Consider the following 27,677-nt stretch of genomic DNA (forward strand, 5'->3'; position numbering starts at 1 on the left):
CTTGAAAAAGAGATGGTTTGGACAGAAGGATTGTTGCAATGCCTCTTGATGGGCCACTAGATACAGGTTGAACACATAATGGCTTGACGACACTGTTGTATCCGCTTTTCTTCGATTTGTATCACATTTTTTATTTACGTGGTTGCTCCGTGGCCGCATAGATTGCTATTTAGCAGCTGTAGGAAACAGGGAAACACGCAAAACAATAACACATTGAATTGTCCCCCCTCATATTTCGTTTACCATCGGGTCTGCGACGCTGGGGGGGTTTTGCAGGAACCAACTGCACCTTTTTATCCCGAAACTTCATCTGGTTACGCAAGTGAACGGAATTATCTGCATCATTAAACCCCCTTTTCTGCAGCGAGTGGTTGTAACTCAGCACGAATCATTTACAAGTGGGTGAAATAAGACATTTTTTTTTACGCCAGCAATGAAGGTGTAATTACTTACACTTGCAACATGGCTGCTGCGGGGACGGCAGTGAGAAAAGTTTAACACTGACGTGGGAGAAGTTTTATGCGAATGTTAGTTGGTACATGAGTTGCTGGTCAGATAAAAAGTCGTCATTGGTCTCCTCCAGCCTGGCACCACTTTTCCTCGGACTTACGAACCAGTGGATGAACCTTATGAGAGCCTCCTCCTCTGTAGTCTCCGCCGACAGTCACTGCAGTGGACTTTGTGAGAATTTGTGGTGCCTTTTCCATCGCAAGCAGCGGTATTAAAAGGACTTGTCGCCCGGCAGCAGTCTGTATTTTGACCTAAAATGCATTTTTCCATACCCGAAACGGAGGTTCGTTCGGGAGAAAATGGATCAACCTATGTGGTGAGCATGACAAATTGTGTTTTTGCTTCATGAGCTCTTACTTTGTAATGCTTAACGTTGGCTTTAGCTGGCTACAGGTCGGTCTAATGACAATGCAGATGTAACGTTTCACACCAAAGTTTGTTATGTTGTTATCAAACGGAGGCTGGTACGTGGGTTTGAGAAAGAAATAGATTCTCTGATAATATAAACAGTGATGTAGTGCTAAATAAAAAGGTGGGTTATGACCTCCGGTCGGTCATCATCATAAGGCAAACCACCATCAACATAAACAAAAATCAGTTACATTTTCAGAAAATCATTATTTTTTTGCTTTTTTCCTACTAAAAAGAACCTAACCCCAAACAATTTCCATTAGTTTGATACTACTTACTATTATATATGCTATAAATTGATCTCATAAAGATTTATGTCAGTATAAAAAGGTGAATAAACTCTATTCAGAGAATAAAAAGGTAGGGGAATTGAGTAAAAGTGGGTTTACCTTCCACTACATCCCTGCTTAGATTGCATATGTTCAGAATAACTTCAGGTTATAATTCTGTAAGGTCATTTAAAACATTAACAGGAGTGTAATCCCCATCAGTTAGTGGCCTTTTGTTTCTTGGTATGTCCCCCATCATGATTAAACCTAACATTTGACATTAGACTTTATCTTACAGGAAACAGAAACAAAATGTTAATGTAGGCCCCAAATGTTGCTGATGCACGGTTACAAGGGGGCGTTTTAAGTAACATTGAGATGTATTCAGTTACTGTCAAAGCGGAACATCTCACCACCTCAATAAACTGTACTGCCTGTGGCCCAGACTGTTATGGAGCAGTGAAAGTGATTCCTGACCTCAGGCACAACAAAGTCCCTTTTGTTTTTCAGGGTTTGAGTCAGCAGTTTAAATCCTTTCTGAGATTTGAGGTTTACCAGCCATGATATTGCAATCCCCCCCCTTGTTCTTAAGGGGCAAAAATATTACACATTTTGCATTTGGAAACCATATTCAGACCCCTTCCCAAACAAACAATTCTATCTTTCAGTCTAAAATACAGTAATGTCTTGCCAGTACATCTAGAGTAGCGATAAGGGGATTATCTCTCTTGGTTGTCAAGCTGCCTCCACTAAAATCTGGTGTGCAGCAGGTTCCAGTAGCCAAGCTGTATGTTGACACATTGGCTGAACTGCACTCTAGTGTTTAGTGAGAATGATTCATGGAGGTTGCTCAAGGACGACCATAGTGAAGTGTCATGGATATTCGACATTTCTTCAGACACTCTCAGAGAGAAGTACTAGCACTTTAGGAAAATGTTATTTCCCTTTTATGACTCTTGGAATTAGACAAGAGTATCAGTGTGAATGCATGTATGTTAACATGGCTGATAACAGTACCCACTTGTACCTACTGGATGTCAGTCAGACCCATTCATGATACACAACTCAGTCTAGTTTTGAATTATTTTCTTACCAGGTGCTTTTAGATCACGCCTGTACCATGAAAGGATTTTCATGTGAAATCACACTTCCCCTTCTTAATTTCACACTCAGTGGACGACACTTTTTTTTTTTTTACATCTTGATCCCATGTGCTCCAAAGGGAAAGACATTCTTGGAAGAAGCCCGTTGATATTTGAGTTCCCGTGTGTGTGTGTGTGTGTGTGTGTGTGTGTGTGTGTGTGTGTGTGTGTGTGTGTGTGTGTGTGTGTGTGTGTGTGTGTGTGTGTTCTGTTCAATTTGCCAGCTGCCTCAAGAAGTACAAGATTAATCTTGGATATGAGCTTAGATATCGACTTTCTCTGCAGTAGTAGCAAACAAAATATGGTGTGCGTTTTCTGTACAAGTCCTGCAATAATTTGCAAAATGAAATGGAAATTGATCTAATATTGTTTACATCCTTTCCTACAATTGTTTCCAAAAAACCTACTCTTGCTGTTGAAAGTCAATATTGTAATTATGGCATTTCAGCAGCCTTCCCCGACTCTCTTCTACCTGGCTGGGCACAGCTTTAGCCTGTACTGCAGTGGGAGCTTTAATGGAGGGCCTTTCGCCTTTCAGCTGGCAGTCCTGTGACTGTCATTGTGACCTTACTGTAACCAGCCTACAGGAAGAGACCTTGCTTGATTATAATGCTGAGAGATGGGCTGTGTACCTTGGAACCAGTAGGCCACAGAATGTGCCGAGTTTGCACGGGGATTTTTAGAATAACAAGGGCTGCATTTTTTTTTTTTTTTACATGCCGCTATTCCGGTGCAAGCACACAAAAACGTTTTCTTTATGACTGCTCACACTCTCTGTTGGCTGGTAGACATGCTGTATCTTCCTTCCTAGTTTTCATGGCTGGTACAGTAGATGTGTGTGTGTGTGTGTGTGTGTGTGAGAGAGAGAGAGAGAGAGAGATTGAAAGAGAGAGACTTTGGTGCTTCTACCTGTAATTGACGGTGACTCATTTACTTTGGCTGAGGAAACAGGTTAGGGCTTGATAGCTGAGCTCAGATGCTCTGATATGAACAAGCTCACTTCATTTGTGTTTTATATTTTTATTTTATTTTTTTTACTAAGGATGTAAATTATACTCAAGTGCATGTGGTTATGCATCAACCTGTCTCTGACAGTGTGCAAATATTTTACAGACATTTAAGGAATGCACTTATGGATTCTTTCTACACTATGCTTACATAAGCACTCATCCTAGAATTCCATAAACTTGAAAAATTACATCGTCAAGTGATTTCATCCTATTCATTTTACTTAGTATTATGTGAAATGGGCAATGGTAAATCATAGTGGTTATTCAAGGAAATGATCTCATCCCCTAAAATTGTCCCTAAATGCAACTGCTTGCAATTCACAAAACATTCACGGTACTTTTTTTTTGTCTTATCACACAGCCGAGACATTCTGCATACTCATTCTTCCTTCCTGCCTGAATCTTGCCTACATACACATCTTTTAGTTCATTCCTTTCCCTTTCCCTTCCTCTTCCCCTCTAGAAGTTTTGGTTTGTTCTTTTTTTTTTCTTCCCAATTTATACTGTTGATTGCCCGCCTGGGTCAACAATGGTATGTACAACCACATGCAACGGTGAGGTCAGGAGTCATCAAAACTAGTTTTGTTTGGACAGATGACACAGCATGTTGACTATAAATATTCATAGAGATTGAGAACAGACGCGGCAGAAGATTAAAGTGCTGACAGTTTGTGCTTTGACACTCAAACAGGAAACGTCTCCTACCAACGTATGCACTTCCTCTCATCCCTGCCCAAAGCTGTTCGTCTGTGTGTGTGTGGAAGCCGATTCCTCTTAGCAAATGAAGGAGCATATATTCTTGTCAATGACAAAATGGCTCAATTGTGATCCTAAGCCTCTCTCAGCAGTATTTATATGATAGGCTAGGCAATTCCAGACTTCCAATCATAAAAAAGACTCCTTTAGCTAACCAGTTAAGGTCTTTGTGTGTGTGAGAGAGCGCGAGAGGTTTGGAAAGGTGATCATTTTCATATTCTGTTTTCAGGAACTGAGAGCAACTGAATGCTTTTTAAACAAAATATAGGCCTAACCTTTGACAGTTTTAGACCATGGATATACTGTGTAAATAGTCAAAATATGCATAAGTGCCAAGGTTTTTGAGCTGTGTTGTGCATTTGTTTATATGAGACAATTTCCCTAACACCATGGATGAACGTGTCGGTGTTCAGGGCGGCAGGGTTGTGTAATGGTTTACTGAGACTGGAAATACTTGAGCAAAACACTGGAATTTTGCCAGTTCAAGAACAGTTTTACCTGTTTTGAAGGTGAGCCTGCACTCAACACACAAACTTGAAGGAGAATTTCCCTAAGGGGATCAATAAAGTGCCACTTTGTTATTCATGTGGTTCAGTATAATCCAAAACATTTCAAGAAGTTTTTAATGAGGCAGTTGACACCAACAAAATTTTGCTTTACTTTCCATCATTGGTCTGTAAATGTGACTGCAGGCACGTATTTGGTTTGATGATTCCAAATGGTGGTTTTGTGGAGGAGTACCCAGTGATGGCTCTTGTCAAAACAAACAAGGGGAGTCACAGGGAAAGAATGAAAGATTCCTTGTGTGATCCTCACTTTCTGCATTCATTAGCCCCTGCATAATGCGAGGAGCAGCTGTTTTGATTGGAAAATGCACTGTAGATTCTGTATTCCCCTTCGGAAGAAACTGTTCAACTGGAAGTCAGAAGGGTTTGGATCCAATTCACACTTCATTTGTTTGGTCCTCCTAATGAAAACAAAGGCGGAGTGGGCAAACACTCAGCAGTGAGCGAGGTGGATGCAGATTGATTTTGTTTCGAGGAGGTGTGGGAAATCAGAAGTGAAACTCATGCTCTAGGTCCAGCATGTAAACAGTTTTTTTTTAGTTTGGTCCACTATCTTTTACAAATTCTGGCTTTATTTCCGCATTGAAATTCTAATCAGCCACCCTGCTTCCTTTTCTGAAGATCATTTTCAAGCAAATGTTTTGCTTTATGCTGGCCAATTATGAATAGAAAAGAAGCACGAAGAGCTAGTTTGAGACCGAATGAGATAGAAAGCGCTATTGTCTTTTAACCTGACGTTTTTGTGTCTGCTGCTCCACCTACAAGCTTTCCAAACAGATCGATACAGGCTTTTGAGGTTCAGTCTCTGTGTTATTTCAGACCTTTAGAGAGTCTCTCGGCACAGAAGGAACTCTTCTCCTCACAATTGGTCTCCCCCCTCTCTCCCACAGGCCTACAACATCCACGTCAACGGTGTCCTGCACTGTCGGGTGCGCTACAGTCAACTTCTCGGTCTCCATGAACAGGTAAGGCATCAAAATATACCCAGTGCTGTCAGGTTGTTGTGGTCCAGTGGTGATCGGGCTGTATGTCCGGCGCACTGAACACTGTGTTTAAATGTCACAACATCCCCTCAACGCGACCTTTCACTTATCTTTGTCCGGTCGATACGGCATTGCACTCCCGTCACTTTGAATCATGACCGCCGTCGCTTGAAGACTCGCGCTCTTATTCCTCCCCGAGTTAAAGCTAATGCATGTAAATGGCCGGTATTGTAGAGGAGGTTGGAGGGGGGTGACATGGAAGGAATGTTCTTGGCCTTTCTGTTTTCTCTCACTTCACCTGCTGGGAAAGGGAACTTTAGCTGAGAAAGTACTGCTGTGGGAAAGCCTTGAGTTGCTTAGTATTTTCTGTTCTCTGCCTCAGTGGAACCTCACACACAGCCACTGCAATTTGTTGGAGCCCTTATTAGGCGTTAAAATTATTTGGCATCCAGCGTGTCTTTGATTTTCTTTTTCTTATTTTTACTGCAGAAGGAGAAAATTAAACAACTCTTGTGAACAAAGTATATATCTAATATTGGAGAGGCCATGAGTGAAGGATGCATTGATTGTAAGCTAGGTGTTGTGAATCACAAGGTAGTCGGATTGCTAGGTCGCCCCTGAACTCCTCATGGTATGAAATGCAAGCGATGACACAAAACATATCCTTATGGAAGTGCCCAGTCTCCTGTGGTCATATATTAATAAATAAGGAAGGAAAGGGCAAACTTTGATATCTGTGTCCTCAAGCCTATGTTATCCCGTCTGACAGCTGCCGTTGCTTGGCAACAGGGTGTGGGGAAGACACACTCGGTTCAGAGCTCCAACCCCGCAGGGCTTCCTGTGGCGTATGCATGGCCTGAAAACACTCTGGTGATTGCGGGACACTCACTCCACCCAGTTATTGCTGACAAAATTTGAATGTTAATGGTTTCTCTTTTTGTTTTTATCTTTCGTGAAAGATTTGCAAATCTTCCGCCAGATTCCAGGGTCTGTTGAAAGTCAATGGGGAATTGGAGAGTTCTGCTAAGGGACAGTCGAGGAGAAGCTGCATGAGCTCACAGCTTTTTTCGGCTTTAGGGGACTCTGATGCATCTGTAACGCGCGCTAAGTGTCTGTGGCTACAAGAGCTGATTTGTATGCGTGACCAATGCTGGCTCTTGCGCATTGGAAATACCAAAGGGCAGTATGTTGAGGTAAAAATCACCTCACTCCCTCCAATATGCACCGTGGCCTATCTTCATCACGTGTTGGGTCTAGAATGTTCTCTGTAACAAGGAAACAGAACATGTCAGTGGACGTTGCGCAAGTTGCCTTGTAAGGCAAAAGGAATTCCTGCCGACAAGTTTCGGATGCACGCTCCTTTTGCCTGTAGCAACCTACAGGTCAAAATTACACATTACTTGATGTCTGGTTCTAGATTATTTAGGGTTTAGTTTGAAACTTCCATGGTTCAAAGCTGCCAATCTTCTAATGATAGAAAATGAATTTCAATGGGAATAAATGAGTCAAGGAGGCTGGAAGACAAAGTAAACTTGGGAATGACTAGACATTCAGCGTTCCAGATGTGTCCGTGTGTTACGCATGGAAACTCTACCAGCTATTCGCTGAAGCACGGCTTAAAATAAACCTGTGATTCATCTTAAACGGCATGAATGTACCTCTGAGGAAAGTGGATTCACAACTCTTTAATTCAAGAGCCTGCTAATGTATACTGCAGGTAATGGGTTTTGGAGACAGTTACTGTAGACCTTAATCATATGAAACCATATATGTCTTGTTTCACAGGTTTTCTAATTTTATTTAAAAAAAAAAAGAAATGGTAATCTGATTTTTCTGATCTGATTTTTTGATTTGAGTTCATTGTTAAAAGAAGAGAAAAATACAGTGTTTGGAGGTTGTACAATACACCCAATTTAGCTTCACAAGTTTCCCTTTGTACCAACAGATCAAGAAAGAGTATGGCAATAATGTGGTGCCTGCCTTCCCTCCAAAGAAGATCTTCACACTGACTCCTGCTGAGGTAGAACAGAGACGAGAACAGCTGGAGAAATACATGCAGGCTGGTAAGTTATTTATGCTGAATGGCCTTTCACTGATGGCTTGTATTGCCTTTCATTTCAATTCTGGTTGAATTTAAATTCCAGCTGCGTTGTGCTTGTTTTTGACAGTGTTTAAATTCTGAGATGGAATTTAAATTTTTCTCCTCTGAACTGCAGTGGAATTGAGATGCTTAACCCTGACTATTATTTTCCCTTTTTAGTGTGGGGACTGTGATTTATTTAGTAAAAGAAAAAAACCAAGACAAAAACAAGACTGTGTCTTTCTAACAGTGCAACTTTGCAGCAAAAACTTTAGCTGAAAAGTTCTCCACAACAACCCTAAGAATGACTTGGCTTGGTGTCTGTGGGGAGCCAGACGTACACTGGTCTCTTCATGCCACATAAAAGCTATGGGTGTCTCACTCAGGGACTGCTGATCTGAGCACAGTGGGTGCTGGCACACAAAGCCAAAGCTGACGCACCTGAAATTAGACATTCTCTGTACTCAGTATTTCAGACCCATTCCCTGGTATGATTTTTGAGTTTTATGGGTTTGTAGTATCTAATGTGCCACTTCCAGGGATGTATGCTGGATTCTTTTCTGAAAGAAAACCTGAATGTAAATATGAATGTAATTCATATTTCCTGGTGTTTTGACCTGGTGTCTGTTTTCTGAACATGTGCCTCATGATGTTTTGAAGGGTTTCTTTTGCAACTCTGCATCATGTTCAAGGCCCAATGGGAGGTTCATATCCCGGTTTAGGAGGCTCCAGGCTATTGCCCAAAGTTTTCCAAACGGGTCAAGGGTGAACTTTGGCCATACACACAAAGTGAATGGAGTGGAACTGGCAGCGATGCTGTGGGTTTGTTTTAATCCTCTCAAGCACTGGCAGTTTCAGCAGAACAAGGAAGCGTTGTTGGAGTGCGTATTTGCTCATAGTCTGGGAGCATACACACACAGGGTGTTCTTGGCTGGACGTTTGCTTGGTTACATCATGGCTTTTACATAGTTATGGAAAATTAACCGCCACAAACACAATCTGCTCTGAGGGAGAGGGCTCATGAGCCCAAGCATCTGCAGTGACGCTGTTTTGTACAGCCTTTTAAAATGAACATTAACAAATACTGAATGCTTTTCAGAGTGTCAGAACTTTTGCATTTTGTGAAAGGGTTAGACTAATTTGGAAAAGGGCAACAGCATACTGACTTACAGATAGACTTGGTCATATTTAAGTCATATAAGGTTATAGCACAATGAATTAGGCTAATTAAACTTCACTACACTGCAAAAGGAAAACTGACAACAGAAAACAAAAGTCAGATGAGCAAAATAGGCAGAGTTGGACAGTCTGAGAGTCTATAATTGACCAAATCTGGAGACTTATCATGTTGACTCCTCCTGGTCTGTAATAATTTACAGTCACTTGAAACTACGCCAGATGACCAGTTAATGTTTCTTTAACTGACTTCTTTTCATGAAGTGCAATGTTTGTATGTTAAGCTAAATTGCCTTGTCAAATGTTGAGTGGTCAAGCGCGTTTTGCAAAAATACAAAGATGCACGATAAGAGAAAAATGAAGAAATGGGAAATAGCTCTCCTTAAGGAGGTTTATGTTTACATAACATCCACTCAAAGCCCCTCAACTAATTGCTGATTTATCAATGCCAAGCTAAATATATCCCCCACTGTACATGTTCCTTTCAACTGAACAATGAGAGGTGAAGAATTTTGTAATCGTGTTGCTGTGTTTTGGATTAATGTCCATCAGTGTCTTCTGCATTTCTTTACAGTGCGTCAGGACCCCTTGCTTGGAGCCAGTGAGATGTTCAACAGCTTCTTAAGGAAAGCCCAGCAGGTTGGTAGTTGTTTCCTTACTGGATCAGGCAGTTTTGTGTTGCGTCAACACGGGCAGCAGGCCTGTGAGGAGGCAGGATGTGCCTCTTGAGCCAAAAGGCTGATGCAGTAATTGCTGGCAGGCTAGTAATTACTTTTGGCAATGTGGTAACTTGTTGAGTGAGGTGGCTGTATTCTTGATGTTTGTCACAGTCTGTGGCAGCGCATTCTCTCATCTGATTTAGCATGCGTGAGGGAAAAATGTGATAGTGTGTATATTGTCTATGTTTGCATAAGCTAGTTGGTCAGGGAATGGTGTGACGTGTAAGCTTCAGTTTTGGTTTGCATGCGTATAAATGAACAGATTATGTCAGACGTAAAACTGTGCGGAAAGCCACCCGTGGCCAAATTTAACAACATGGTTACATCCTGTGTGGGAGTTGGATCCCTTTGGAGCATTATATCATATATCCCAAAAAATATTGAAAATGCGAGGAAAGTTATGATTCATCCTGCTGGATTTGTCAACAGGCTTTTTATGTAGTACTAAATGCCAGAGTGTGCTGTATGCTGTACTGATAGTGGAAGTGGATGAGATTGTAAGAACACAAGTGCTGTTCTGGTGTTTTTTGTTGCCACCTGCCAGAAGAGGCTATTTCAAAATGATGGTGTGTCATTGGCTTATTCCGATCAGGGAGCAAGGTTGAACAGTCATCATTCAAGCTGTGACCTGCGTTGCCAGGAGTGGTGTAAATCCAGTAACCTTTATGAACAGATTCATCAGTCTGCAGCCATGTCACACACCCATCCTCAATCTCTCCCTCTCCCTCTGTCTTGCTCTCTTATTAGAGTCTGTGTTTGTCTCTCCTCTCCCCCATCGCCTTGCACTGCGAGGACAGCAAGTGCAGAATAGGAGATGAGTTACCACCCGGTGTTGTCATTTCATCTGCACCTTTAGTGATCGAGATGCACTTTGAGACCCCTCGGTGAGGGAGCGGGGAGGATGCGAGATGGTTTTTGCAGAGGTGGCAAGAGACTGCCTGGGGACAGAAGAGTCTAGGGTTATCCAGTTTGCAATTTCATGTTTCTCATTTTCAGTTCAGTAGCTATTATTTACAGTTTTGTTCTGTGAAAATGAAATATTCATAGGTTTTGGCAGTTCAATTTATTTTCCTTGCTTGTTATTCATGCATTTTGTTGGTTTTGTTCTGTTGTCCTCCTTGTTCAGTTAGTGCTTGAACAAGGGCATAAACACAGCACTGCTAATGAACAACAATCCCTTATTTTCCGTGTCAAGCAGTAGTCGTATTGTAAATGGAAGAGACCGCTCTACAAACAAGTGACTGAAGATAAATATTGTAAGTCGAAATGGCTAAATACTAATGAGGCAATGTCTGTAACAGTTGACAGATGAATTGCCGCTAAAATGATCATAATCAGCAGATTGCAATGCAACCAGTATCCAATTTGGGAACATTCAGACCTGCTGAGTTTATTTGTCCTTGCATGACTGAATGATAAAATGCCTTTGAGAAGATAAGTGTAACAATGGCAAAGGATAACTTGTATGTTTTGTGTCTATCCTCTGGAAGAAAACTCAGGACGAGAGATTTGACAGGTTTATTCAGTCTGTAGGTTGGGAGCCAAGGAACTCAAAATCTGGATTACACAGCATTTTATAGTGTTGAATATTCATGATTATGTTAATACAGATAGAATATAATAAAGCTATTGGTCAAAAGGTATAAGGTCATATGAACAAGATTGAACGACGCATGATAATTATAGTTCTAGCACTTTAAGGAGATGAGTAATAAGAGGAACCGCCTTCTTCTAGAAGACAAGTTATTATTTTGTCAAAGCCACTTGGTCAATGTTATCTATGAGATTTGGGCATTTGCACATTCCAGGCTCACAGTTCTGTGAGAAACACACCAGATGTTACTTTTAGAGTTTAATCCTATAATGGTGAAGCAGATTCAGTATTCTTGAGTTTTAGGCACTTGAGGTGTAAGTATGGGTCAAAGGTTACATATTAAGTGAGTTTATACGAATGTTGCTTAGTATAGGTACTTTTCCATTTCTTCCTCAGCAATCCCCACTGGAAATTCAACTCTGACTGATAGGAAGGACAACCCATAGTTTACCCATGAAGTTGACTGTGAAGGATAACTTTTATGTTTTGTGTCTTGTGCCACAGGAGACCCAGCAGATCCCCACAGAAGAGGTTGCTCTGGAGATCTGCCTGTCCAACGGTCAGAAGGTTACAGTCAACATCCTGACCTCGGACCAGACAGAGGATGTCCTTGAGGTTTGTGACGGGGTGCCCAGGGTTCAGCCGGTCTCCACCTAGTACACAATTTTGAAAGATGCGAAAAGTGGGAAAGGGGTGTGTCTGTGATAACGGATTACCTTTATCTTTACTTGGGGGCGGTAATTTTCTGATTGCAAAGCATTTGACGCTGTCAAAGCTGAAATACCTGCCTTGACATCATTGATTGAGGTGCGGTCAGAAGTGCAACACGCTTGAAAGACGGTGCAACAACGATTTTCTGCCCTAGCGGTTGCAGGACCTAATTCATAAAATTATGAAATTAAGTACAGGATTAATGCTGTTCACTATATTGAAGCCATATAACCATGTTTACAGCTCAAAAACATGATTTAGTGCTGATTCCCTCTTAAAGCCCCCAGCATTCTTGATTAGGATAACATCATCTGAGGTCTTAAACAGTTTTTTACTGTGCGCTATCTACCTTCAGAGCATCTGTGGCTGTTTATCTATAGGCATTCAATCTCTGTTTTTAATAATGGTGCCAACAGACGCCTGGGACTGCCTTGAGGCCATGCAGTACGACTTCAGGCTCTCCTATAAGCTGTGATGTATTGCAGAGCACTACATGTCTTAAATCATGAAACAGACAGCCTGATAGTATATGTGGTTTTTATGAGAGAGGCAGTGCCTGCCTACCAAATCAACATTAGTGCATCCCTTCACCTCCGCTCTCTTTTGACCCAAAAGTACATGCGTTAAAACCCATTGCTACTACACACACTCTAAAATAACCCAAGAGATATACAGTACATGGTAGTTGTTATTCAGCATCGTGAGATGCCCTTTGTCACTGATGGCTGTAAATCCAGCTTTATGGAGTACTCTTCAACTGCTGTTAACGAAAATGCAGGATGTTAACTATAGACCTTGTTCACCGCAGCAGGTAACAAGGTGGACTTCTAGGCTGTGTATATGTGTGTGTGTATATGTGTGTTTTTGTTTTTTTACATTTGTTTTGTTTTTGTGTGTATGTGTGTGTATGTGTGTGTGTGGGGGGGTCATCCTTAGTGCTCATCCTTGTTATTTTCTGAACACAAAATAAAAACATGGGCTCAAAGTTAGAACAAAGGAAATTACTGTGCTTGGATCCCATTCTTCATGAATAAACATTCAGCTCAACATCAACACAGTGAGCATCAAATAAAATCAGTGCATTTGAATATGTTTCATTATTATAAAACTGTGTAGCTTCAAAGTGCCCACTGATGTTTGATTTAGACTTTGGGTTCTTCTGACTAACAGCATGTAAACCAAAGGCTCATGATAAATGGAAGCCATAATAATGCAGGTTAAATGAAGAATAAAGTGCACTCGACTTGAGCGAGTGAATATAACTGCAACTCATTGCCCTCTGAATCATCCTGCATCTCCTCCCTCTCAAAAGCATCACTGGAGTTGGTTGTAGAGTAAGAAGGCCAAGGTAGACATAGTTTGAAGCATGATTTGAATGGACCATTTTGTACGAAAAGTGTAATGAATGGAAAAAAAAAAAGTGCTCTGTTGATTTGTCCATTTCCTGCCTTTATTTATAAATAATGCCGGGACTGGTTGAATTTGCACTAATAATCATGATCGCGAAATCGTGAAAATCTGTCCTTGACCAATTTCAAACTCATTTTGTACATCTCACTAAGCAGTAGAAATAAGATGAAAGAATGGAAGAATTACATTTTATCTTGAAAATAAACGGTCCCTCATCTTTCTACAGGCTGTTGCGTCAAAGCTTGACCTCCCAGACGACCTCGTCGGTTACTTCAGCCTCTTCCTGGTCCGGGAAGGTGTGGATGGAGGTTTAACATGTAAGTGTGGACCTTAAACCCCTCACTACTTGCCAAAATCAGAAGAATGTAAGCAATGAAAATGATTTGGCCCTGTGTAATATTTCTTGGTCTCTGTCACTATTAGAATGTATACTAGAAACAGAAATCCTAATGTTGCATTAGTATGACAGCAGGCATTTTAAAGCTCTTTTTCCATAAAAACATATTTGGTATCCATAAATCATATTAATCACTGCTGATTATTTAGGTTCATACTTGACTGCTTTCAGACGTTTATGAAAATCGTCTTTTTAAGGGTTTCAGTTTCTGTAAACACTGCAGTAGGTGAACTTCAAATAATCTGTGCTGTTTATCAAGGCAGACTAAGTGTGCTTTTAGCTCTTTGATAAAATAATGCAAACTACTTTATCAGGTCATCCAAGGACTGTTCTCAGAGGAAACACAAATCATAGCACATCCTGAAGAACTCGGAGGAAGAAAACAGAAGTTGGTTGGATTTGGAAAAAAACAGAAGTGAATTTCAATAACTTTGCCATTTACTAGGCTGCACCGAAGAAAGACTTGAGTCTGGGTATGCAGAGGGAATTAGAGGGTGCTGCCTTTTGAGTTGGTGTAGGCAGATAATTACTGTAGAAGCTAGAGCGAGATAGGAAATAAATAACACATCAAGGTAAATTGATGTCATGTTTTTGCTTCGAGTTTTCTTTTTTTACTCATAAAATCTCTCGCTTGGAATCCTAAAGAGCTGGCTCTGGCTCTGGTCCAGCAGCTTGGCCTGTCTGTCTCACTGTGTGGAAATTCAGTTTAGTTAAAAAAGCAGAACTGCAGTGCCCATGATTGACGTATCTCATGTCCCAGTGTCTGCTTCTGGCAAGAATGCATAATTCATTTATTATTAGGTGTTCGGGAGCACCTCGGTAAGAGCCGGGCTCTGTGTGTTGGTTGGTCGGTTGGTTCATTTGGGAATTATGGTATGCACTATTTCAGCAGCGGAGAGCCCTAAGAGGGAAATGCAGTGTGCGCTAATACACCAGGCAGTACAGTAGAAGTCACATAAGCATGAGCCAGCTCTACGTTGTTGCACGATACATTAATTTACCAAAAAGTAGCTTAATTATTTCTAAATGTATTGGCTAAGTCAACACATGAATTAAATATTTTGTTCAGCGATTCTCTTAGTTGCAACAACACAGTGCTGCCACAGCACTTTGGTGTTAACAGGTGGAGTTTTTAAAAATCAACAGACTTTCACTCACTCCAATCATGCATACCCCCCCCCCCCCCCCACCCCACCACCCACCTGAGCACCTAGAAAGTGCTTGGACTCTTGTTTATACTCACTTAAACAAACTCAGTCTATGCAAGTCATTATAAAATATTTGGGCAGTATTTGCTGTCACAGATAAGTGGCTCCGGCTTAAAGCTTTCCACATCAAGATGCTTCTTTTTCCAGTCCTATTTTCCATTCCATCACGCCCTGTAGGGTCCGAGCCTGTCCTCCCTCTGTCCCAAAGGTTCTCTTTTCCTCTTCCACCTGCCAAACGCTCCTCCACTCCTCAAGCCAAATTCATTCCGGGCTGAAAATGGTGCCAATTGAACTCGAATCTAAGCTGGAGGAATCTGTAAATATTGCAGGCATTTTGTTCATTCTTGGCACAGTGTTTGAATCTGAAAATGTGAGTGATATGAAAGACAAGGGCCGCGTGTTTAATGTAACTCGACTGCTGAACCAAATCGGGCCCAGCAGGCCTCGATCAAACAAAATTGGTAGTGGGAGTATTGACAAAAGGGGACACCAAGAGGAATTCATTTCCTCTCTGACAGGCACACAAGTTTCTCAAAAATGAATGTAAATCAATACGTGCTGTAAAATATGCAAAGACATGTCAAGCTGAACCAGCATGTGGTTTGAAATAGCAGTGTTGGTCTTCTTATCTTCCTTTTTTTTTTATTGCTTTTATAGTTTCCCATCGCCGCTTAGGTTCGCCTCAGAGTGTTCCAAAACATTTTAACCATTCAGTTTATATCTGTTTTTCTTGAATTCCTCCAGAGATCTCCAACATGAAAGTTAACCAGCATGTGCTTTCTACTGTAGCTTGTGTACTCGGCATTCCAGCCCATAAAGGAGTAAACACATAATTTTGCAAACCTAATAGCAAACTAAAGTGCATTTTAGTCATTCGATTTGCAGTGTTGTGCACATTTATTGATGCCTGCAAACCCAGCAGCAGCAAGCAGCATCTCTGACTACTGTGATCTCCTTCACTCTCCTCGGGGAACGGGCCGCAGCGAAACAGCTGCAGATTGTGGACAAACACACACACATGCAGACTGTCATCTTTTTTCACATTTGAATACACACACACACACACACACACACACACACACACACACACACACACACACACGCGCACACACACACACACAAACAGTTTTACCCTGCTGGGATCTGTCCAGATGGACTCTTCTCATCCCTCATTGTTTGTTGTCACCACCATTATCCAAATGTCCTTGGGATTATACTGTAGCTGTACTCATTCCTTCTTCTCTCTCTCTCTCTCTCTCTCTCTCTCTCTCTCTCTCTCTCTCTCTCTCTCTCTCTCTCTCTCTCTCTCCCTCTCCCTCTCCCTCTCAGTTGTGCGGAAGCTGCAGGAGTTTGAGCTGCCTTATGTATCCATCACCAGCTTGCGGAGCTCCGAATTTCACATACTCCTACGGAAAAGGTACCAAGCACCTGCCCGCGTCACGACTTTGAGTTCCATCTTGCTATTCCCAAAGCGCTCTCCTCCACACTTAGTATTGGCATGAGTATGCGAATTATAGCTCTGATTCATTGTCTGAAGTGTTCATGTATTATTAATGTAATCCTGTAAAGAAGCAGGCAAAATATTTCCCTTTTGATAAGCAGCACATAAATTGCATCCGCTGCACGTACTATAATTCATTCAAGCACAACAGTGAGGTTTCTTTCGGGGTGTTTCTGATGTTACTCATGCTTCACTCCTTATCTCAAGTCATGCACTCATCCTCACGTGCCGGAGCAACGGCAAGCCTGAGCATGAGCTTCTTATCCAACTTGACCGCGTTTTGCAAAGTCACCATGTGGCAGTTAATTTGGAGCGTAGACCTGATTAGTTGTTTTTTTTTTCCAAGTACTGTAGTTATTGTGACCAGACAGTTGATTGGTTTAACTTCGCCCCAGCAAAGCCAAAGGGGCTCTTAACCTGAAATTGCTCCAGCATGTCTCCCGCTGCTCTGTGTAAGTGGGACCATATGGAGGTATGGCAAGAAGTCTGCCACACTGTTTACCTAGAGCAGTGGACATCCAGGAACCAGACAGGTCAACAGAAAGTATTTTGCTTTCTAAGCTTGTGTCGTTGATCAGCAGTATCTTATTACTGATCTCATCTTTCTTTCAGATAGAAAGTTATTTTAGATGGAAGATAGGCAAAAATCAGAGGAGGGTAAATAGCTAGCATGAGATAGAGGATTTTGGACCCATGCAGTCGCAGAATGTGTATGGTTTAGTCCACACCAAAATGTCCAATCTCTCAACCCTCTTGATGTAATGTGTGGATGCTGCTACCTCGCCAAGTCTGAGATTAGTGACTGCACCCCTCCTCCACTTGATAACACCTTTCCACTTCCTCCTCCTCCTGTTCTTGCATCACCCTGCCTCCTGAGGTACACAGGATGTTGACTTACTTTCTGCCTCAAGGAAAGTCTTAGTCCCCCTGACCTAGTTTCACTGTAGAGTGTAGAGCAGCAAGGGGAGAATGAATGTGGAGCTAACAGGTGGGAGTGGAGGGTTGGGAGGGAAAACAGACCGACCAGTATTAAGAGATCCAGCAGAAGATTAGGTCAAAATGAATCAAATAGTTCGGTTTGGCTGGTGCTCCAGGCCACAAATGGAGAAAACATCATCGCTGTTCAGTGAAAGCCGTGTATCTCCAAAATGTCAGCTAAGAGAACTAAGCGAAAAGCCTTGTTTTTTTGGCTTGACCACCATGAATTATTACTTAGTTTATCCAATGGGTTTTAAGAGGTTTTCATAATATCAAGGGTAGTAATCCTTCAACTGAAGTTAAAACATCAAAATCACCAATATTGGAGATACAAGGTTTTTCGCAGGACAACAATGATATGCACTTATATTTGTACTGAGACAGCCACAAATTGGCATTTTATTTTGTATACGCATTTAACAGATTTTGAAAGAGAAGCCTTGTCTGTCTCATCAGAGGTTCTCGTTGGCAATAATTCTTAACATTTACACGTATATGAGTGAATCTAAAGCTGCAAAAGAAATGCACTCACAGACACTCATTTCGATTGCAGTACTCTTTCCCCTCTTTCCTCCCTCCATTCCTCTCCCTTTTCACTCTCTCCTTCATCTCCCTCTGCCTTGTTAGTGTCTTTGAATTGCTAATGTGGCCGGGCAGCTTGGCTCATATCTCTTTTAACAACTTCTCTGTCCACTAACATCCCTCGTGTCATGCCTCATACTTACTCAGAAGTCAAGTTGCAGGAGATTACAGCATGTTAAATTTGGCGCCTGTATTAAAGTGTCAGAAGAGAGGCATCAATACCATGAGATGCTAATGAGCAAAAGCTAGAGACTCATCGAAAAGCGGATAAAGAAATCCAGTGCTCTCAGTGCTAGTAGCAGAGACTTTGACAACAGAGTCTGCAGTCTGAGATGGAAGCATGAAACCAATGTCAATTCAAGAAAGGAATTTTCCAACCTATAGCTAAAAGATAAATGCAGCTGATGAGACTCCATTGTAGGGAATTGAAGTGTGTCTTTGATCACACACTGCAGACAGGAGATCGCTAATGAAGCCCTAAAAACACCAGGAAATCTGTATATGTCAGGTTGTAACTAAAGGCTGTCATAACTACCCTGACTACATGTTCTTTTTTACCTGTTTTTCTACAAATGCAATTAACAATGACAATTTATGTAAAATAAAACATTACTTTATTCTCTTATTCGGTATTACGAAACAGTCAATTTGATATAACTAATATTATACTGGCTCTTTAATGGAGGCTGTGAACCAAGAGAGAAGATTAGATGAAACCTTTGCCTTTGGAGAAATTGGGTCGTTGTAACAGCAAACAACAAATGGAACATATTAAAGATAAAAGATATAGTATCTTCAGCTTTCAAAACAATCTGAGCAGTGGAGCCCATTACTTGCACGTGTACACACACACACTCCTTGGTAATGTTCTGCCATCTCTCTGTGTTCTGTTAGTCAACACACAATTGAAATGTCTCTTGTTTGACTCTACTGTGGGCCTGCTGCCAGTAAGTCCGCAGTTAATGAAACTTTATGACCAGTACAGCCCTCGCATGTCAGAGAATGCTGAAACTAAGCGGCAGATAGCCAAATATGATTGTTTTTTTATTGAATCTGTTTCAGGTCTCATAAGTTCCTGGATGCTATTCAAATGGTTCAGCCCACTGGAAGTAATAGTAGTAAATGTTGTTTTGAGATAGATGTATTCAGACTGACTGTTTTGTTTTTATTTCTGCAGTTACTGGGACATGGCATATGACAGTGACGTAATGGAAAACAGAGTTGGCCTGAACTTGCTATATGCCCAGGTAAGGGGTCAGTATTAAGGTCACCAGTGTTTTTAGGACCTTTTAGGGTTGCTTGTCGCATGATGTAGGTGAACCAGGCATTTGCATTTATTTTGGCATTTTCTCAAATTAAAATCCCCCAAAGGAATGGGACCGAACAGGGAATGTAAATCGAAACAGAATGTATTTGTTTCCACAATGCATCTTTTGTGCTTCATTGAGCTTGCACGGTGCCATCACCACACCGAGGAAACTAAATCAAGCACAGCGTCATCCCTGGGCTGCTAAATGGCTTTATCCATCCCTTGGGTCCATCACTTATCTGATGGAGGTGTTCAGCGTGTTTTGGCTTTGCGGCGCGCTGAACCCAGTACCTCCCTGTGTTTCTCTATGATCCTATTAATAGCTGATCCCCTTAGCCGCAGCAACTGTGTTCTGTTTTCTTAAACATTTTAGGGATGGCTGGTTTGATTAAAATCTGTGGCTGTTGAGTGTTGCCGCTGTGTAGCTGAGTGGAAGTCTAAAAAAGTAATCAAAGAGAATAAGTGGTGTGTGTACGTGTGTGTCTGTGTGCCTGTGCACTTGCTGACCTCTACTTTCTGTATGCAAAGTGACTTATTGAATTCTTCCACAATACAAAAATCAGTGCATGTACCAAAGAAAGAAAAATGTGACTTTTGCACATGCTGTATTTTATTAATCTGTGCAGATAGATGAACCTCAATTCTTCTTTTTGCTCTACCAGACAGTGTCTGACATTGAGCGAGGCTGGATACTCGTCAACAAAGACCAGCACAGGCAGCTCAAATCGCTGCAGGAGAAAGGCTCCAAGAAAGAGGTAAACAAGGCCATCTCATGTAGATTGATATACCTCCACATTGTCTTGTCTTGAATCCAGCTTGCAGAATACAAGGAATTGTCTTTGTCCGAGGAAAAGTCTGTAGACCGTAGAGAATACCGTCTCTAGTGCATTATGTTACGCAATTAGCCTAGTTTTTTTAATACTGACGTACAATATTAATTTTTCATTACATCCATATTGCATTTACATGGGAGCATCCTTTTGAAAAGAAGAGGTCTGTTACATGAATCTATTTGAGAATTCCAACTGTTTTTATTCCAAGGTTAGGAAAAAGACATTTTTAGAGAAATGACTCATCTAAAATCCCCACTTCTGTTCTTCTGTTTTTGTTGTTGTTGTTTTTTTTATATCCAGTTCATCCGGCTAGGCCAGACACTCAAATATTTTGGCTATATCAAGTTCGACCCGTGTATCACTGACTTCCCCGAGAAGGGCTGCCACGTCATCGTTAGCGCTGGCAACAACGAGCTCAACTTCCACGTCAAGCTGCCCAACGAACAGATGAAGGAGGGAAGCTTCAAGGTCACACGCATGAGGTGCTGGCGGGTCACCTCCTCTGTAAGTGGACTAGTGTGTGTGTGTGTGTGTGTGTGTGTGTGTGTGTGTGTGTGTGTGTGTATGTGTATGTGTGAGTGAGAGGGGGGGAAGGAGAGAGGCTATGTGCGTGTTCGCCTACATGCATGTGTTGGTGTCTGCCTATGCGTGCCTATGCAGGGAAAGATATGTTATCTATTTGGAATCCGTCCATATTATTAGGACAGTAGAGTTGGCAGAGTAGAGAGACAGAGGAGTTGGCTAGAGTCCGCCTCAAACCAGCGAGGGTGCATGCCTTTCCAGAGTCGCTTGTTTACACAAGTAGAGCTTTACAAACCTCATCTCACCACTGTACCAGAGCCAAATGTCTTTTCTTAGTCTTGCCAAGCATCAGTTTCTCCTCCTCCTGCAAACTAAAAGTGCTGACCTCCATACCATCCATCTTCATCAGTCCAATTACCCAAACACATAGCCCACACAAGGGTAGTGCTATATTGATCCACCAACCTCACACATAGAACACCATCCTTTACTTTAATTGATATTGTCTATTTGCTAGGAGGGAATCTGGTGGCATGCGGTACAAGAAAGCACATACCCAGCAGATTCTGTACAGATATATACAGTATAGTGTAGAGGTGTGGGTGGCTATTATTGAGCTCAGAATGATTGCATAGTTTTTATACATTGCACACTCGATGCATTAAATCTAATAAGTTGCCTAATAAAATTGTGGCCCAAAGCAGGAAATGTAAATGGTAAAACAGTAGACAAATGAATTGCGAGATGCAAACTGAATTGGAAAACACATTAGTAAATGGAATGATGCAGTAAAAGTAAAATTGAATGCCTTTTTAAAAATCATTTTGCAAATTGATGTATAAATTCAGTAATTGCCATTGATTAAAGTAAGTAATAAGTAAGGTTTACCACCCTATTGCACAAAATGACCATAATAAATCTCTGATTGGTTGATAGGGTTATTGATCAATACCAGTGACTCAACAGTTACGGTGCCAGGTGCTGAGATTTCTGCCCTTCAAAACTCACTTTCCGACCTGTGCTTTCCACGGGTTGACATTAACTTTTCAGCCACTTCATCCTTTGAAGTTTCACTTGTCCTACAGATACCCCCCACCCCCACTCCCACAACCACCACTTTATAGATGTAAAATAAATAGATGGATATAAAATTTCTCTGAACTCGTCTATGATTATTAGGGAAGCACAGAAAACCTCCAAAATTGTCAGTTTTAGAATTGCTTCAGAGGAATTCAGCACTGATCATCATGCACCACACGGTCACAGTAAAGCTTGCTCTGCTTTGAATATGCATTTTTTTTCTGCTTACACTCAATCAGTCATCCCGAAAGGAAACGGCTCTTTTGAAAGACTGAACAAGCTATTTTCACTTGTGTGAATAGCTGAGAAAAGCATTACATATTCTCTTCTTGTGAGCTCTGCCCAGATATTTCAGCTCCAGTTTGAAAGATGAACAGTCGTAGATGCAAGTCCGCATTTAAATGTAAATGGGGAAAACAGTTCACTTTTGTATTGCATTATAGTTACAGCCATGTAGTCATCTGCATCACAGAAACCTAAATGATGTCTATGATGGTATGTGAAGCCCTGCTTGTGATGAAGGGATATATAAATACACATGACTAAACTGGATTAGACATTGTCCAGCAGACTGACTAATTCCTGAGCTCATTCTCGGAGGTCGAAGTCATTTTAATGAGTCTTTTCCTCTCCAAACAAACTATCCAAAACATCTCATTTCATGGGGTCCTGCAATCCTCCTTCACAGTCATATCTCAAATCACATCTTGTTGGATCTTTTTCAAGGAAGCAGGAACAGGCTGTATATTTCTGCAAGGAGGACAAGTGTAAACAGTTAGTGTGTGTGTGTGTGTCAGACCCTTTGTTTCTGTGTGCATTTGTGTCTTAAGTGTGTATTTTTTCATGATAAGGGGGGACATGATGGGTAGAGTTAGCATGGGAGGGGTATAGCCAGGATCTAGCCCAGAGGAAGTAGTCCCACTCAGACTGGAGAGCCCCAGAGAGCCTCGGCACTCCACAGAACAGAGGCTCCACTAATGAGGAATGAGGGCTCGTCTCCAGAGAGCAATGTGCGTCTTCTGTGGCTTAGGGATTTCTGAATGCATTTGAATGTCTTCACTTGTACATCTTTGCCTCTTTCTTTGCTTATATGTTTGTCTTTTGAGTGTGTGCCATCTTGAATCTCAAGATGTGTGTGGGTTGCAATACAGCATCCTATTAAATGTGAATTTGACAACAGAAGGTGTATGTGTGTCTGTGTGCACACATGCCAGCGTGCCTCTGTGTGCCTACCGCTCTAAGCCTGCTTGCGGTTTGTGATGCAGCAGCACAGTAACGAGGGCTTAACGAGGAGAGACGTAGGATAGGAAATGTCATTGGGCTGCTTATATGATCCTCCAATCAAAGAATAGAATGGGAAGCTTGTCCTCCATTTAGGTGTATGTGCCAAAATATGGAAATACTCTCTATTTTTCCATGTATTTTGCATACGAGAAGACAAACATAATGGTGGTGGTGATGAAGTATTGTCGCTCTATTGAATTATAATGATGCTTGCATGCTGTAGCTGTGGACAGAGATGATGATGATGATGATGATGACGATGAAGACAATAGAACATGATTGTTAATGAGTGTAAATCATCAGTGGCTGATGATGATAATGATGATCACAGTGATGATGTATAACAAATTTAGATGGTGATGATAGTGACAACGCCTGCCAGCCAGCAAAGCCAAATAACCCTCCGCCTTTCCCTCCTCCACTGCAGCAAGTCCCAGTAGCAAACGGCACGACCAATCCCTGCAGCTCAGCCAAGTGTGAGGTCAAGCTGGAGCTGGCCTTCGAGTATTTGATGAGCAAGGACCGCCTCCAGTGGGTCACCATCACCAGTCCACAGGTAAAGGCTCACTGACAGGGTCAATCTGGGGTCAACAAGGGTCACCGAGCAGGTTAAGCGAAGCATTAAATTACTGCGACTCAAAGTGATTGTGCTGATTATGGTCACTCGGTTTTTTTCTTCCTCTTCTTCCATTTCCTTGAATTCTTCCTCTCGGAAACTGGTCTGTTATCTATTTTGATAGTATCTATGAAAGATGTGTTTAAAAATATACTTGGAACTGTATAAAATTCAGCAGATTTTTTTTTTTACCGGCTGTGATTTCAGGCTATCATGATGAGTATCTGCCTTCAGTCTATGGTGGATGAGCTAATGGTGAAGAAGTCAGGGGGCAGCATCAAAAAGGTTTGTTTCCAGGGAATTTTAATACCACCTACGTATGATGATCAGCTAGACCCAACATGCTCAATATTCCAATACTCAGGAATGTAGTGGAGGGTAAATGCACCTAAACTCAGTTTACCCACCTTTTTATTTAAAGAATAGTTTACCTACGTTTTTAGGCTGGCATACATTTTTATGTACTAAATTTACATTATACATCATAGTAAGCAAACTGATATAATTTACATGAAGATGGTGTCTTTTAGGAGAAAAAAAAGGCATAAATTGATGCTTTGCTGAAAATATAACTTGGTTTTTGTTCATTTTGGTGGTTGCGATGCCTCATGATGATCATCAAGTGGAGATAATAGATTTCTCACCTTTTTATTTACCACTATATCACTGCTAATACTAAATGGCTCACACAGGCATTCAAACTTGTCATGGGCAAACATCCTCTGTTTTGAGTGCAGTTCTGAAATCAGGCTCATACTTATATGTAAAGCACACTTCAGATGTTCATAGATTTTCTTTCCTTACAATAATAATGTGTTTATTTTATCTTGTGTCACCTCCTAGATGCTGAGGAAACGGCACAACGGCTCCATCCACCGGTCAGACAGTCAGCAAGCTGTGAAATCTCCCCCTCTACTGGTGAGCAATGGGACATCATGCCCTAAGTGTGTTTTTGTGTTGGATTTAGATCTCTGGTAAGAGGAGAATTTGACTCTGTGTGTTCATTTTGGCTGCAGGACTCCCCCGACCCGAACCGTGAACAAATCGTCAAACTCTCTGTGAGTATATGTGGATTTTTGAGTCTGTTGTAAGGTGTCATGCTCTAAAAAATATTGTGTTCTGCAAAATGGTGAAACATGCAGCCCAGTAATGTGGTTGGATAATGTATTTCCATAACCCCACACCCCTTAAATAGGCTCTTACAGAGATAAATCTAATGTCTGTGCTGTATTAAGTATGCTATCGATGCTTCCATCCAGACCAAGCTGAGCTCAGTGTCCCTCCGAGGGATCAGCGCCTCCAACTCTGCAAACGATATCAGTGGCAATGATTTCCATGGCAACTACGCTTTCGAGGGAATCGGGGATGACGACCTGTAACCCCTGCTTCCCCCTCCTCCTCCTCTCCTTCCATTCCACTCTCAACGATTGGGACGACAAAGATTACAAGCTGAGCTGAGCCGAGCCGAGCGGAACGTAGGTGTCCGGTTCTGCAAGATTGTAGCTTCCTCCTGGAGAATTTGCTGCCTTAAGCTCTCATTTAATCTTTGACAGTGTCTTTGTTTTTCAGACTTATAAAAAGCTCATCTTGATTTTGTATTTTAGTTACAGTCATCATATTCAATTTAAACTTTGTCCCTATGTTATGGAACTTGCGACATCATTTAAATAGCATGCAAAGCTACAGATATTAAAATAGGGATGCATTCTTCTACATTGCAGAAATCTGTGTTCTTTCAAAAGAATCGCTTATATATTACTGTCTTACAAATTCCTGATTTTTTTTTTCCATTGTACATTGACATTATGTGTGAAGTTCTATAATCCATTGGAATTTTTGAGGTACAAAGTAAATTAATATATTGGAAACTAAACAGATGAAGAAAACTTGCCAGATCTCGGATTTGCATGTTCCTTTCCAACTAGAGAGCCAAATGTTTAGTAAGACCTGGCACTAGTGATGATACAGCAGAACTGGACATGGGTAGTTATCTGAATTATCCAGAGTCCAGTGAATGTGTTGAAATTGATCTCATTTGAGCAATTAAAACTGTAGACTATTCAGAGCGACAGCTTAATTATATGGATGATACTTTTGGCTCGGCTATATACCAAAATGTCATGTACTTAGCCAATATCTAGTTTCCATACTGTTAGCGATCCTCTGTCTGTCATGCTGTTCATGTGCCAAGCTAGTAAACAAGTTAGGTTTGGCTCCACAAGATGATTACAATGGTGTTTTTAATGGAATTTTCACCTTATGTTTGAGGCACAGCCACTCATACTGCCTTCAGAAACAGTCTAATGCCTTAACTCTTCCTTTTTGCCTCATCGGCTACCTTGTCATTTAACAAGAGAATGGGGAGGTTATGCCATTGGTTGAAACTTAAAAGAAAATCTAGTTAGTCTTAGCCAGTGTTACCTAGAATCTTGCAGAACGTCATAGATTGGTTGATTTGGCCGAGCTGCTTGCACTTGCTGAACCCATAATTTTGCACAGTATTACAGGTGGAGATGGATATTTGAGTGAAAGCTTGAGCATGACTTAATATTGTGTGGATATTTCTAAGGGGCTCTGTAAATCCATCTATGATTTTTTTTTTTTTTTTCCAACCAATTTTTTAAGGTTTCTCATAAATGCCAAATTATAGTTTACTAAAGCATTTTGCACAAAAGAAACATAAAAAAATTATGACAATGTCACTTTTATATTATGTACATGCAATTTAAAAAGTATTCTGAACATTTACTAATATCTTTATCATCAATAGTTTATTGTAATCAAATAGATCAAATGTAATCTAAGCTGTATAGAACAAAAAAAGTTTAAAAGGACTAACATTTATCATTGTTTACAGAATGTTTAGGGGACTTTTTAGTTAAAATGAAAAGTGTTTACAAATTTCACATCTGATTTGTATTGATTGTCTTTTTCTTTTTGGGGCGAGTAATGGTGTTGTGCGGAGCATCTTTTGGGCTTCAATTCATTATTGTAATTTGTAAGTAAAGTGTGTCAATCATCTCAGAGGATTTAGCTGAAAAGGTGCTTGATGAAGTGGCTAATGTGATCACAGATGCTGGTGTGATCTCTGAACAAAGTTAGTTAATGGAAGGTAACAAACAAAATGAACATATTCCACTATTTTGTAACAGCTGTCATTCCAGGTTCAACAAGTCATTCCCTTTGCTGTTAGCATCAGATATTTCCAAAAGCTGCATCTCAGTGGTTTGAAACGTAAATGTAAATCGATGCCAGCCCATCAACAAGTGTACTCTCTCATTGGTAGCCAGAACTGTAAACAACAAATGTTCTCAACATAGAAATGTCTTGTTCTTTCACTGTTATGCTTCTCTGTGTCTTCAGCGGAGGGTAGAGGAGTATGGACACTAAATAGAAGTGTGTCACCATTGAGGCCTATTTTGATCATTTTTTGTGTCTCCGTATTACTGTCAAGAACAAATACATGGAAGCTGCAAAGTCCTGGATGTCAATAAATGTGTAGGTGCCAAATTACACTTTGACTTGGAGTGCATTTTCGATCACTATCAAACATAAAGAAAAATGTATCAAATTTCATCTAGAGTGTGTTGGCTTGTTTCATTCCACTAGTTTTCTTCTTTTTTTATTTTGGTGGTGAGCTCAGTGACAGCTGTCATTGGTCTTTTTCTCAAGAGGCTGAAATGAACTAAGAAATGAAGTGATGTAGTTCTCAATTGATCTAGTTCAGTCATGTCTACATCATTGCAGAGTTACTCCCATATTCATTATTGTGAGCTTTGGTCCTCCTCCATTTGATAACAGCAGCCATGAGTTGCAGTACCCATTAAAACAACAGTGTTAGGAATCAGTACATCACAGAACAATTCATGTACGTACCTATATAAAATATCTTGGCTGATCTTCATGGAAGGCATATGGAATTTTGGAGTGGTGTGTTTCTTGCTTTATCAAGACTCAAAAGTAGCAGCGTCTAAGCCGTAATGAGAAAAAAGGAACTATGAGTTTAAGCAATATTTCACATGTATATTAT

The 27,677-nt window shown here is 41.0% G+C and overlaps 1 protein-coding gene across 2 annotated transcripts; it reads left to right on the forward strand.

Annotated features, from left to right (window-relative positions):
* Nucleotides 1-74: 74 nt before the first annotated feature.
* On the forward strand, nt 75-27,223 carry snx17 (sorting nexin 17). Of its 2 annotated transcripts, XM_071916406.2 has the most exons (15): nt 75-826; nt 5,555-5,629; nt 7,593-7,710; nt 9,478-9,542; nt 11,721-11,831; nt 13,564-13,654; nt 16,272-16,359; nt 19,181-19,250; nt 19,975-20,067; nt 20,446-20,649; nt 23,459-23,587; nt 23,855-23,932; nt 24,491-24,565; nt 24,664-24,705; nt 24,907-27,223. In XM_071916406.2, the coding sequence occupies exons 1-15, from the start codon at nt 767-769 to the stop codon at nt 25,024-25,026; spliced, it is 1,419 nt and encodes a 472-aa protein (XP_071772507.1). In that variant the 5' UTR covers nt 75-766; the 3' UTR covers nt 25,027-27,223. The 2 variants fall into 2 exon arrangements, with proteins under 2 accessions (XP_071772507.1, XP_078146063.1); XM_078289937.1 differs by lacking the exon at nt 23,855-23,932.
* The last annotated feature ends 454 nt before the right edge of the window (nt 27,224-27,677 follow it).

The sequence above is a fragment of the Centroberyx gerrardi genome, chromosome 18 (assembly GCF_048128805.1).
Source record: "Centroberyx gerrardi isolate f3 chromosome 18, fCenGer3.hap1.cur.20231027, whole genome shotgun sequence".
NCBI classification, from domain to species: Eukaryota; Metazoa; Chordata; class Actinopteri; order Beryciformes; family Berycidae; genus Centroberyx; species Centroberyx gerrardi.

What these genes read in the sequence shown, in the direction of transcription:
- snx17 (XM_071916406.2), top strand. Translation starts at nt 767, where the DNA reads ATGCATTTTTCCATACCCGAAACGGAGGTTCGTTCGGGAGAAAATGGA. An exon ending in GGAGAAATACATGCAGGCTG is followed by an intron (nt 7,711 to 9,477) that starts GTAAGTTATTTA and finishes ATTTCTTTACAG; the next exon opens with TGCGTCAGGACCCCTTGCTT. An exon ending in TCACCATCACCAGTCCACAG is followed by an intron (nt 23,588 to 23,854) that starts GTAAAGGCTCAC and finishes CTGTGATTTCAG; the next exon opens with GCTATCATGATGAGTATCTG.